Source organism: Rhipicephalus microplus, chromosome X, assembly GCF_043290135.1.
Source record: "Rhipicephalus microplus isolate Deutch F79 chromosome X, USDA_Rmic, whole genome shotgun sequence".
In the NCBI taxonomy this organism is placed as follows: Eukaryota; Metazoa; Arthropoda; class Arachnida; order Ixodida; family Ixodidae; genus Rhipicephalus; species Rhipicephalus microplus.
This window is the reverse complement of record NC_134710.1, coordinates 179,716,166-179,730,220: the sequence shown is the minus strand read 5'-3', so window position 1 is coordinate 179,730,220 and position 14,055 is coordinate 179,716,166. Positions and strand designations below refer to the sequence as shown.

Here is a 14,055-nt window from a genome sequence, read left to right as displayed (position 1 = left end):
GCCATGGCGGCTCCATTTTGATGTGGCAATCGCAAGAACACCCATTCACTTGTAATTGGGCGCACGTTAGATAACCTCGCACCATAACAGTTCTAGCTGTGCAAACCCACTCACACTGAAACTTAAAAACCAAGCACGCGTGTCAATATGTAGAACATCAGTCCCAAATGACGTGCTTCTTGTCGCATGCAGCTTTAGCCCGTTAACCAGCACTATACTCTGGCATAACATATTTCGATTTCGTGGCAATGCAGGGTCCTGAACATGGCGTGCGATAAGGTTTACTTTTCAGGAACTTCAACCATGAGAAAAAAGAAACAACTCAACTTCGCAGACTTCTTCTTTGCAAGCGGCGTCTTACTGGCGGGCCGCCGCTAATCGCGCTGTTCTATCTGCAATGAAGTCATCCAGTGCAGTCAGCCATTAGTCATGCGACGCGATAATGCAGGTCACTGCCTTTTCGTCTTCGGGTCTGCTGGCGCCCACGTGTCGTATAGCGGTCTCATTGATAAAAGGAGTTAGTGCTCGCCATGTGTGAGGGCACAGATTTCATCAATCCTGCACAAGGCTTTCTTGTTTGCGCTCACCGCAGTGTCCGTTTGGTACTGAAAGAAACCGTTAATTGATCAACTTATCATTCAATTTATCAATTAATTCAATAGTTCAACAATTGTACAGTCAATATCGAGATGATGGGTGATCGGTCCACTTGGCGAGGCATACTTACGGCGAGGTCATCTCGTACAAGTGGCCGACGGCGGACAGCACAAAGGCAGTGACAGAGCGCTTTAGCGCTTTAAAATAAGTTGCACCTGTCACCTGTCGGGTCTGTACAGACGACTAGCATGACAATTAGTATCTGACTGCAGTGAACGTCCACTTCGCGCCTGATATGATTAGCCCCTATAGGCGTAGCAAAACCAAATTTCACGAAAACCTTATTTCGGCATGTCTATGCGGAATATAAGTTTTAAGACAGTCATGATATTTGACATATTAGAGAAACTTTTGTGCCAATGAAAACGAGGAATTACACGCGAAAAGCTTTTTGAAGTCGGTCTCAAAGTCCAAAGACTATGGTTCATGCGTATCCAAGGCAAATGTATGTTCAAGGTGGTTTCAAGGTTCGGTCTGTTTTCTGTAAGCATGCAATGCCCAGTGTATCTTTTAGTTATAGTTTCATGTTGCTAGCAGATGTCCGTGGTTTTATATAACACAGGCTACTCCTTTTCGCTGATAACAAGATTATTGAGAATAACATATATGAAAAACAAAAAACTACATGGAAATACACCTACAAATAGCTTGTACAAGTCAGTCAAGCCATAAAAAATTCACATCAGCATGTAATCTACGAGCATGGCTACACAAAATGCAATCCACAGACATAACATCAGATTTCACCTAAAATGTCGTTGCATGGACACAAGTATATCAACTAATCACGCCACACATGAAGTTCAGTCACATAGCAATACTATAAATTGGCCCGAGGTCTCGTCACAGCGACAAGGAATAAGTTTACCATAAAACAAGTAAGGTCAAGGTGTACACACAAAATGAGCTTCCGCTATGTATACCAAATGCTTATCTCAATAATCTCCACGAATGTTACTCGCTTTTGGAAATTCTGACATTGGCAAGACTTGCGAAAAAAACATTAAAATTGCATTCATAGGCTCTGAAGGAAATAAAGGAAAAGGCATTTTCGAATGAAGGAAGGAAAACAACAAAAGTGAGAACATTTAATGAATACATCTGCTTTACGTTGATTGATTGATATGTGGGGTTTAACGTCTCCAAACCACCATATAATTATAAGAGACTACGTAGTAGATGGCTCCGGAAATTTCGACCACCTGGGGTCTTTTAATGTGCACCCATATCTGAGCACACGGGCCTAGAGCATTTTCGCCTCCATCGAAAATACAGCTGCTGCAGCCGGGATTCAAGCCCGCGACCTGCAGGTCACCAGCCAAGCACCTTAGCCACTAAATCACCACGGCGGGGCCATCTGCTTTACATCTGCACACCAGAAAATGCGGTAACGCATATAGTCGCTCCGAAAATATTCTTGGCCAACAAGGTCATTGATTACGTAAACTTCGAACAAAAAAAGTACCCGCTTGTTCTTATGGGGAATTTGAGTAAATACATCGCAGAGTGGTGGAGGTATCGCGTGAATGTTGCGTCATTGGGTATGGTTTGGTAATGCTTGTTATTTCTTCTTTATTATTCTTTTTTATTGAATGAAGGAGAAGCGTCGCCTTCAACGAGTGATGGGACGCTGATGTTGGGTTGTGCCCCACTACTGGTTGAAGGTACTGTTGCTTCCATCACATCTACTCGAGACAAGTAAAGTATCAAGTCAAGCGAAAGCCAAGTAAAGACGCCCTTGACTAAATTCCAAACGCGCTATTCAGCGTCTACATATACGGGGTGGCCAGTCAACGGTAGTGCCAGTCGGTTTTTTACTAGCATACGCGGTCTGCATCGGCCTTCCTGGGCGAGAGATGGGGAGCGACAGTTGGCACGAGACGCGAGCATGCGCAGTGGGGGTGTGGACGGCGCCACCGATGCCGTATCCACGACCTCGTGCGACTAAGAAATTCTCCACAACTAAAACACTATGCCCTGGCTTTCTGAAACGTATCGCTGCCATTCCCTGTCACTTAATAGGGCATAATTAACAAATATTTTGTTTGTAATCTGCCATTTTCACTGGTAAACGCCCTGTCCTGTCTGAGCATTTTATTTTGAGAAGTGTCCCATGCATCGCACCGATCAATGCGTACTTCTTTGTTTTCCTTCGTAGACTCGGATTCATTGTACCCGGACGTTGGTGACTCATACGGATCAAGAGAACTCTGCAAAAAAGTTCCCAAAAGCACATGGGGCAGAGTGAAAAACTTAATTCAGACTGGGCGCGAGACCGTCAAGAGACAGCCACCGTCGCGGACAGCCAAGCATGGCGCTTTACAGACGCAACCTCAGACCGACTTGAGGGTCGGCTCGGACCTTACAAACAGTGGCGCCCCCAGTGATCCAGAAGACAGTTCAACATCGCGAGGAAGAGAAGTCAGAAGACGTAAGGTCTCTGACCAACTCGGTTCGTCATCGAGGAACTCAAGAGCTTCGGATGATCTGCAGTTCTTGCCAACTGAACACTCGAAATCACAATCTCATATACAATGTATAGCTAATCACCTTGAGGTCGATAGCGAGACTAACCGAAAGTTGAGGCTTCAGCAGCAAGTTTCATGCCCTTCCGAGCACGAGGTATCAAAACTCACCCTCGCTGCTTCGGAGAGATGCAATGTGCCATCTCCACAATCACCTCAGTCGCAGCGAAAGTCTCGCTGGAACCGCGTAAAGAAGGTCTTCTCAGGGGCTACTCAGGATAAAAAGGAGGACGAACCACCCGGTGCCTCTAACCCGTCTAGTCCCCTGTCTACAACATTGGTTTTCGATTTCGACGACTTAGGTGCAGGTGAAGGTAAGCATACTCACGGCGATCTTCAGTATACATCTGCTTAACGTGCGTTCATAACAAAACATATTATCAAATAGTGATAGCGTTACACGCATGCGAGTCATTGCTCTGCCAGTAAGGAGAAATTATTTGCCCTTTTTAAGTTCTATATCGTGTTTAGTAATCTTTATTTTATGTATCACATGAATATTACTACGCAATTTTCGTTTGCTATGCGATAATTGCTTGTGCCAGAAACGCTAGGGGCAATAATTATAGTCTTGAATTGCGATAAAAGTACCTTCAGGAAGTATATAGTATAGGAAGTCACATCTATTTCATTTCTTCCAGACAATATTTTCTATAACTCATTGCCACGTCCTCAATTCGCTATTTTGTTTTGTTTAATTTGAAACAGGTGAACGGTCAGCTCCTCGACGCTCTGAAGACGCTTCCGAGCCGTCCTTGAGCAACGCGGCGTCGTTGTGTCACTCGTCCACGGCACCTGTGTCAAATCTGGTTCAAGAGCTTCAACGAAACCTTAGCGAGGACTTCAACCAGAAGATACTAGAATGGGAAAGAATGAAAGCTGCGAAGTCTGGCAGAAGCCCGAGGCCTCTCCGCAAGCTCTCTGCTCCCCACCGTCCTGCTGTGGCAGCTAGCAAAGGCACCCCGCGAGATAAAACCAAGGGACCACGCCCGGACAAGAAAAAGGACCTTACCTGGGTGAACCGCGAGCTGCAAAAAATGGAACGCGAGAAGGAGCGACTCTCTCGAGAAACGCACAAATTTCAGGAGCGCTCAGTCCGCTTACACAGGCTTCGACAGGCACTCCTGAATGCACCGGCAAGCAGCAATGAGGTGCTTGTGCGAACATCTGCTGGAGAATTTCGATTCGAGGGGATTTCGAACGCTTTTACCAAAAAGTTGTATGAGTGGGAAACCAAGAAGGGCGTCGTTCCCGAATTCTCCACCATAGCTTTGCTTGACGCCAGTCTGCAGACGACGGGCCGGAACGGAGACAAATCGGCAACTAGTAATGTTCGCGTCCTGTCGAAATCGGACTCTAGCGTGGCTGAGCCCAACAACATACTGCAGTCACGAGCTTCAACGAGCTCTTTACCTTCAATGAAGCCTGATACGCTTTTGGTACCCGAAGAAAAAAAAGAGATTTCACGCTCACGCGCAAACTCTGAACCAGAACTGTGCAGCTCTAGTAACAAAAATGGCTGTGCCACATCCAGACCCCGAACCGTCAGTGTTGGATCTGGTGAGGCGAGTTTTGCGCATCCAGGAGTGACATGGCTTATTGACAGCGGTTCTGGAGAAATTGACGATCAATTCGACTCAAAGCCTTCCCAAGGGGCAAGTGAGACGAAGCATGCAGAGGAGAGTTATTATACGCTTCTGGAGGAAAACATGCTTCTGCTAGAACAGCTAAGAGCTAAAGAAAATGTCTGCGCACGCCTAGAAGCCAATCTTGAACGACTTGATGAGCGTCTGGAATTGATGGCCTCTAGACACAGAGAAGAAATTGGTAAGTAAAGGAACGCTCAACATTTGTTTGTCTTTTTTGGTTATAAAATATGCTATAGACACTAGCGATCCTTTCAATGGTAAGCCTTTCACAGAATTCCAGGTGTCATTGATGTTTGATGAAGAGACGCTGAGTCTTCTTTTTCCACATTAGTGCTAGCACTAGACCCATAAAAATGATCGAAGAGGGAGGTAGAAACAAGAAAATGAAAGACGGGATGCTTGTGGAAAATAAATATCTAATTGGCTACCTCAGAATTCGACGGAGTACAGAATAGAGGAGAAGAAAAGCCATGATAGCGGCGGTCAGCGAATTAACTCTTCGCGAAAGTGCAGTAAGGTGTTTTACGACGTCAATTCTGTCGCACAGTTCGATGAAAATCAGATATGTGCAGCGACAATTTTCAATGTCAACATTAAAGCGAACTTTAATCTGCCCTAAAGCGCTGTAAGATATTTGTTACAGCACGCGGAAATTGATGCGAGGCTTTCCGACTACGTTTTGAAAGTAGCAAAAAATGTCAGAATAACTTTACAACCCTCTCGCCGCTACTCCAACGTGCAAGTGAAATATTTTAGCTTTTTTTCTCGTTTTCGTTAGCTTCTTTTTAAAATAAAGTGCTATACTAGGCCAATTCTGAGTTATATTTCCTTTCGCGCACCAACTCAGATCAATATTTCCCCACAATGCGTTGGCGAATCGATTGGTGCAAAAACGTAGTGCCTTTTTAACGCAGAACGACACCACAGGACAGACGACAGGACAAAGATCAATAGTGTATTCGGTAAATCAAACGCACATTTTCAATATATATATATATATATATATATATATATATATATATATATATATATATATATATATATATATATATATATATATATATATATATATATATATATATATATATATATATATATATATATATATATATATATATATATATATATATATTTGTGTGTGTTTGTGTGTGTTTATTTATTTAATTATACTGCCAATCTCATCACCGATTAAAGCAGGGAGAGTATATGAAAACTAATATTTGTTAACAAAGATCACATATGCTTAAAATCACAAAAAGTCAAAATTATAACAAGACGTTCAAATCCTACATTATACATTCCCGCTATAAAAACACACAAGTAACAATTTAAATAACAACAAAATCATCGATGATGTTACCGCTAAGAAGAACTGCAAAAAGATAAGGTATGCATGTGTAAAATGTCGTAAGATCGGACATCCAGACAATTGGCAGTCAGACAAAAATGCACGGCTGCCAGAAGAGCGATGAACTCGCCTAGTTACATACGCGGCCTAAATTGACAGGTAATTCGCGCAAGTCACATTATCTGAGACTTAAAGCATATATTTATTCAAAAATTAGGCTGTTCAGTCGCAAAATATTGAGTTAGATAAGGTAGCTTTAGGCGCAAGTTTAGCTTAATAGTGGCTATTTCACAAAAGAAAAATTATTCACGATGTGAGCAATACACTAAAATTTAATAAGTTATAATTAGCTTTCTAAAGAGAACTGAGAGAGCTCATGGCTGGGTACCTCGTGGTTACCAGTGCGCTGTATTTACTTTGTGAGATTGTGAAAGATATGCCGTAAATGTCTGCCAATGGGAACATGTCCAATGAAAAACATTTCTCAATCGCAAAATAGAACGCTACCGGGAGAGTCTGTGGAATGCACACCGGCCAGCGGGTGCCCAAAAAGGCTCCTTGGCATCCGTGAAGGCTGTTGCAGACTTCCGCTACCGGTTGGAGGACCTTGAGAGGTGCAACTACCGCCTTCAAGAAGAGCGAAAAGCGTTACAGGCAAGTAAGGCGCTGAAGTCTTCGACGGGTAGCACCGACCAAAATAAATCCCTCATGAAAATGGTGGGATGCGTCATTAACAAGGCATATATGCATGGTTGCGAATGATAATCTTTTTTCTGCATGATTCTATCAGTGCCGTCCAAGTGGCTTAGCGGTTGTGGCGCTCGGCTGCTGATATGAAAGATGCGTGGCGTCGATTCCAGCCACGGCAGTCGCATTTTGGTGGAGGCAAAATGCTAGATGCCTACGTACTGTGCCATACCAGTTCATTTGAAAAAAAAAAAATCCCAGGGTGTCTAAGTTGTAACCATACTGATTGTTGGCCTAGTTGATACTTGCTTACTGACATGATTTGGCCCCAAATAATACACACACAAAGTAAAGAAACACTCAATGAGCCGCTTGTGCTTGTCGTTGAGTGTTTTTTTACTCTGTGTGTGTATTATTTGCGGCCAAATCATGTCGGTGTCTAAGTTATTCGGAGCAGTCCACTACGGCTTCTCTGATAGTCTGAGTTGCTTTGGAACGTTATACCGCATATTCTAACCAAACCACTAAGTGTAGCAACACCTCACCATCGGAAGAACTTCCTCTATTACTTCTATACTGAATTTCTGTTACAGCTGGCTATAAGTCTATCGTACATGCTGCACAGTATGTAGTTTGACAAATAATAATGTGGTTGTTTTGACCTTTTTTTTTTGCAAAATTCACGACTGGGTACAGGGAATATTGAGAAGGCTAACTGGAGAAGACGACAAAAACGCTCACTTGCAGTTGAAAGTTTCATTCTGCAGCCAGCAGAACACATATTTGGACAGAAGCCGTGAGCATAGAGACGTGAGAGTCTTACCTGTCACCGACATCAGCGATGTGATAGTTCTTTCTATCGTACCGTGGGATCCAAATACAAGTAGACTGGAAACGGCGGCAAGATAAGACGGGGGAGAACCAAAACAGCAAGGTGGTCCGACAGCACATGATATTTGAACAATATAGATGTTCGGGGAAGTATGGAACCTTTAAAGGTGTCCTGAACCACGCCCTGGGCATGATGAGAAACATAATCTAACAACAACAAACGCTGCTGTGAGAATCTCAGCGAAATTTTGTAGTCGTGCGCGACACGTAGGGCTTACAAGCGGAGCGCAAAGTTCTGACCATCTCAAGCAGGCTCGGTTCTAGACTCGTCGCTTCGCCGTGGCGGTCTAGTGGTTATGGTGTTCGACTGCTGAAGGCCACGGAATCGAATCCCCATCATGGCGGCTGCATTTTCAGTCGAGGCGAATATGCTTGAGGCTCCTTCACTTAGATTTAGGTGCACGTTCAAGCGCCCCAGGTGGTCGAAATTTCCAGAGCCCTCCACTGCGGCGTCTCTCGTAATCATATCTTGGTGTTGGGACTTCAAACCCCAACAATGACCAAATCATTAACAAATGTTCTTTAGGGAACCTTTCTGGAGGTATGGATCACTCTTTTATATCAATCCCGCTTATGTCACTTTAACGTGCCCATTATTTTCGCATCCTATCCTGGAAACATTCATGAAAAAAAAATTGTACATCAGGATCCACCGTATTTTTTTATTTATCCATTTTCACCAAAATAAAAGCTGTTCGGGAAAGTTAGTCAGTAATAATGCTTTCACAAGAATTACAACTTGGTCCCACTTTTATAAGGTTCTCTACCCACGGTCACTTTATATCTGCTCTTCAGATTGTCATTAATAACATAGTGTTCATTCCCTTTGAAAAACTCAGTTTTGTCATTCTTTCTCTGATTCCAGAAAGTCATTGTTTATGTGTACTCATGCTTTCTTTTTTTTCCTTTAGTTTCCCGAACAACTTCTATGATATCGAGACTTCATTGTTGTTTATTGCTTCCTCGTCTCGAGCTCATAATAAATTACCTTCTTATTGAATAGCACTTCTCATTTGGAAAGTAGTATACGCTGACTCGACCGCTATGTAATCGCCAGGCCTCGATTATTTTTCGCGTGTGTTTACAGCGCAGCCATAACGTCGAAATATCGACGACGCATGAAAATCACGTTATGTAACGGTACACAAAAATATCAATTACCCTATCCCAATGCTTTTACCTGCAGGAAACCATCCGCACGCACAGCCAGGAGCAGGCGGCTCTAATATGGGACATCGTCGACAAGGTCAAAGAACTTCAAGCACTCAACACAGACATTCACAACAGTGACGCGGACGGTGGGTAGCTTGCTAAGTTATCTAACTGCTCGAATGTGAATCACATCCTTATCTTTCAATAGCATTGACACGGTCGTAATAAATGTTTAATTAAAATATAACTTCTATTTTCTGGAGCGCAACGAGAAATTATTTTCACACTTGCACGAGGTGAAGCAGGCATCAGAATTAAAAACATATTTTTTCATCCTCACTGTGAAACACGTAAATGAACATATAGAAGGCGCTCCTCGTTGTGATCTGATGAAAGCGTAGTGAAAAAAAAAAAAGACGCGTCAAACCCGCTTGTAAGGCCATAACTGCTATCTCAGGTTCTTAGACTGCTGTAATGGCGCCATTGTGCGCCAATAAGCTATGAACGTGCTGCCGATTCCACTGATCCATACAGGTTACAAATGATAAAACAGGTGACAAAATATTACAGTATTCTCATGAAAAATACACAAGACAATACAAAAGGTGACGAGAATTTGGCGAAGAGTTATGCGTGTTACGCAGGTGTGCCTCGCAATAGTTACGGATGTACAATAGTTACGGCGCTGCCGTTCTACGAACATTGGTATAATTACCTTTTCTCATCAGAGTACACACTTTGTTTCTTCCTTTTTGATCACGTAAGAAGCCGGTGTGCGTAGATATTGCCGCAAGGTGTGGCCAGGGCGGTAATTTTCAAGTCAAACGATTCCTGAACGTTCAGAACGAAGTTATTTGAAAAGCTTCATGGCTCATGCACCGGCGCTCAAAATGCTGGTCGCTGGTATGAAAAAGAAAGGAAGAGAAATGAAATGTCTATGTTTCGCTGTGTAACTTGTGCTCCTTCGTGATTAGAGAGTAAAATACATCATGACCTCCACGCTTGCGGACGTTGCATCTCTAAAAATGAAAGTTAAAACGGGCGCGCACGTGTGCAGGTGTATCAGCGGGTGTTTTGTCCTGTGATGCCGGTCCCGTTGACTTAAAGTAAAATTGTAAAATTACTGCTCAGTTAACCTGTTTAGTTAGTAGCGATATTATGATGGTTTTATACCTCACTGTAAGGAGATGTTGGATTTCTTTTGAATAAGTTGATGGATTGCAGTAATCCGCAGCATGTCCTATTGGCACAGAATGTATGCACAGCTAGTGAGCTTTCTTACCCTCAAACTTCGGAAATTCACACAGTGAGAACTATGAACATAAGACGTTATTTCAAACGAAATCAATCATTAGATCACTTCACCGTACAGTCAGGGATACATGACCGCCTGCCCCGATGGGTGACTTCGAAGCGCCGTGTGTGCAGGCTCTTGCACAACCGCGCTTGCGCGTGATAGCACATTTCCGCCGCTGATACATCTACGCATTCTGCTAGAAAGTTGTGCTATAGCTCAGCACGGTAAAAAATTTCAAAAATGAAATCCTTAACCGATTGAGAGAGCACATCGCTGCCATTTCTGTTTCAAAGCATCACAAAAATAGATCGACTATAATCTTCTCACGCTTTATATTTTCCCATAATTTTTCGTACTATATATTTTCCTTTCGTGTTAAATAAAAATTCAGTTGCTTGTAACAGCGCTTGTCTCTGTCTCCTCTTTTGTGTCCCCGTGTAAAATATCGTGCTGTTCGTATTTCATCACGCAAAACCAACTAGCCCAAAGCTTCACTTTATCAACGAGAAACACTCTTTGGGTAACTTTTCTGTTCATAAAAGAAAAGGGCTACAATGGCTCCCTCATTCATTTTCCTGTGTTTGTCAAACCTGTGTTATTCCGTGTAGCAAAGGTAACAAGCAGTAATCATGCATTGTGTAAGTGAGGTGTGCCAATATTGTTTATTTTCACGCGGAGAAACATACATATTGAGCTAAATGAGCAACGCTTCCTAAGCTATCTAATCACCGCCTCGGGCAAGTGATGGTGACAGCACAACGAGTGAGGAGCGGTGAAAAAAAAAATAGTGTCTCGTCTGCCCCGCGCCGAGAGTAGCTCGGCGCACGCGACGGCAAGGCGGGTGGCGTGGCCAACTGTTGTGTTTCTATTTCAGGCCGGAGGACGTCTTTGATGCGGCTCGATGCAGACGGCTTGGCGCGCATTCAACAGCTCTCCGAGCAGCTTCTACAGTCGGTATGCACGATCTTCTTTCCGAGCATGCCGGGAACGCGCGCGGAATGCGTCGGGCGATCGCCCACACCCGTCGGTAGCCGCCTCCACAGTGGCGGGAGAAAACAGCCATCACGTGGGCGACGAGCAGCATGATTGTGACAACGGCGGAAGCGTCTTTCCTGGCGCCCAGCCAAGCGTGTGCGCGGATGGCTCCATGTGGCTACAGGACACAGGGAGAGCTTTGAAGTCGCTTGCGCGGCAGCCATGACCGTTAGAAATACGAATCTTTCTATTCTTGACCGTCATTCCAGATTTTTTACCAGATATATAGACTGCCATATTTATTCCTCAAGTTTCGTTATTGCCCCATATACTCTAAGTAATGTTCAGCGCAAACCTGGCCTGCATGGTTCTAGAAGCTTCGGGACTGTAGCAGGTCATTTTTTTAAAGGGGTCCTGCAACAATTTCTCAGCATGGTCAGAAAACGCTGCCGATTGGTAGTATAGGCTACCGAGAACGCGTCAGCCAAAAATCATAGCGCAGCCCGTGGCCTGGAATTCACAATAAATTATCGAAGTCGGCTGAAAATTGCTTTTTTTTTTTCGAACAAATGACCGTAGAAACTCAAAAATCATTCGTAAAAGGCCATCTATCAGCCATTAGCTGAATTGAAATTGGCGCACTCGTTCGTTACAAGGATCGCCGCGGGAGCTCGCTACTTGTTTACACGTGTCCCTGCGATCACCCTGAAAAAGCCCCGTATCCGAATAAAAAAAAATAGTGTTCGAAGTCACGAGGTGCGCGTGACATAAAAAAAAACAACCAAGACTATCCATACTATTGTTATCGCAATAAAACAAGAAAGTTCGGCGCGAGGAAGAACAGTCATTGATTTTCTATAGTCGTAAAGCTTAACACTCAAGGGAAACAAAGGTGGCTTATATTGTATACATTTTCAATGCTGTTCCATGCTCATGCATATCATATTCGGCTACTCTTCAAAGCTGCGGATGATTTTAAGGAAGCCCCGTCGTCGCGAGACCCGGGGCCAGTTTATCGTACATCTGGCATCTTGGTGCTAGTACTATGCTTAACACCGCCACGTGATGACTAGAACCTCAACAAGCCAAGTTGGAGACACCTTTCTCGGGGCGTGTAACTTCGCCCAAGTCATTGCTTTAAATGCGAATGCATTACTTAGTCGGACTATGTCAGGCGTCCGTCTGGCTCTATCCACCGCCCTCTCCTATAGCAACAACTGCGGGCGCGTGCCCCCCTTAAGCAACTGAAGCCCCCCCCACGTTACGCTTCGGCGTCGGCAGCTGCCACCAACAGCTGCGGGCGCGCGCGCTTATCATCACCCCTTGCAACCACCTCCTTGACTTGAACGTGACTTGTCACCGCCTCAATGCAGTGCGCTTGAAACGCGTTTGTAGCGTTTATGTAGCGTTTGTGTTGATAAGACGCTGGCATTGTGGCGAGTAGTTGGTGGAGTACATGCGGGCAAAGTACTCTATGCAGTGTGCCTTCACCGAGTCCGACAAGTGTCCGACTACCATTCACGGTAGTTGCATGGACCTCGCCTTTACCCAAAACTGTGACGTGCGCATGCTTCTCAAAGACCCTGATGAAATTGTGTAGAAGACGAGGAGCAACATTATTATCATTGGAGATTAGATTACTGTTCTGAATAAAGAAGAGGTGAACGAGTGGGCTTCGCGATGGGCATGGTGGCTCGTCCTTTTCTCTACATTGTGGTCCTTTTCTCTACATTTTGGTGCCGACACCAGAGAGGAGGGACCATCGGAGGTAAGATGGAGCGGACTCAATGAAATTCGACTGCAGTCGTAGCCTCAAGGGCTTTTGTAAAGCCGCCATGGGTAAAGCTGACGTGCCAAGCCTAATCCTACCAGTGATTCATATCGTGAAAGATGACATCTCGATGATTCCCGCATCTTCGCTGTGCGAACCTTCTGCGATGGATGCCGTGTTGACTCTGACTTCACCTCGTGGCACGGCCGGCCAGTGATTTGTCCCGTTTCCGACACTGAACCGGATCATGAAGGCATCTACTAAAGGTGGAGTCAAACACGCAAGGCCGTCACACAGGTCATCGCAGATATCGAACACCTTCGGCATATATGGACCACCCGTCAATATAAGAGTTGAAAACGTTTCACCAAATTTTGACTGAACAGTACGAGCTTCTCAGAGGAATTGGTGAGGAGATTGAAAACACCGTTGACATCGATAATTTGGAAACAGAGATAGAGGAAGCTGACATTTACGAGCACAAGATTATTCTAGCAAGAGTCAGCAGAATATAAGACCGCAGATATACTAAACGCTCGGCAGACGCACCTAGAGTTAATACGACAACGTATAAAAACGGAGGCACAGAAGAAAGTACTCTCTCCGACAATGTCACCGCAATCTAACAATTACGTGTTCAACGGCCATCTTGTCCCAAAGAACTTGGATGAGTGTACCACAGGACAAATCGAGGGGCAAAATGGAAGCATAAGCTAGAACTTCAACTACAGATAAGGCCTCTTCTACGCCGTTAGAGATTTCATCAACGTGCTGCACCCATCAATCTATTCACAAGATGTCTACAACAACTGCCGTGTTCGAGGTTGAAAGCATTCCCATGATTGAGAAGGAGGAAGACTTTGTAGATCTAAAAGGCCATTCATGAGATATTATTATTGCGTCCAAGCGAAAGCTGGCAGACTCTGATATTACAAAGCCTTCATCACATTTCGTTTAAGTGCCTGACGGAGTAAAAGGAAAGCCAACTCACAAAGCGAGAAGAAACAGAAGAAAGGAAGGAAAGATCATGACACAAAAGCAAAACTCTTGCATTAATGAAAGCTTCAGCTCTTCGAGAAAGCTGCAGATACCAATATTCAAAT

At 44.2% G+C, this 14,055-nt stretch overlaps 1 protein-coding gene across 1 annotated transcript in view; it reads left to right on the top strand.

Moving 5' to 3' along the window:
* LOC119177233 (uncharacterized) overlaps window positions 1-14,055 on the top strand; it is a 68,942-nt gene that overhangs the window by 38,865 nt on the left and 16,022 nt on the right. The window contains exons 6-10 of the mRNA XM_037428657.2: window positions 2,816-3,496; window positions 3,891-5,009; window positions 6,679-6,833; window positions 8,944-9,055; window positions 11,081-11,160. Of these exons, the coding sequence (XP_037284554.2) occupies window positions 2,816-3,496; window positions 3,891-5,009; window positions 6,679-6,833; window positions 8,944-9,055; window positions 11,081-11,160 (2,147 nt within the window). The remainder of the gene's footprint in view (window positions 1-2,815; window positions 3,497-3,890; window positions 5,010-6,678; window positions 6,834-8,943; window positions 9,056-11,080; window positions 11,161-14,055) is intronic.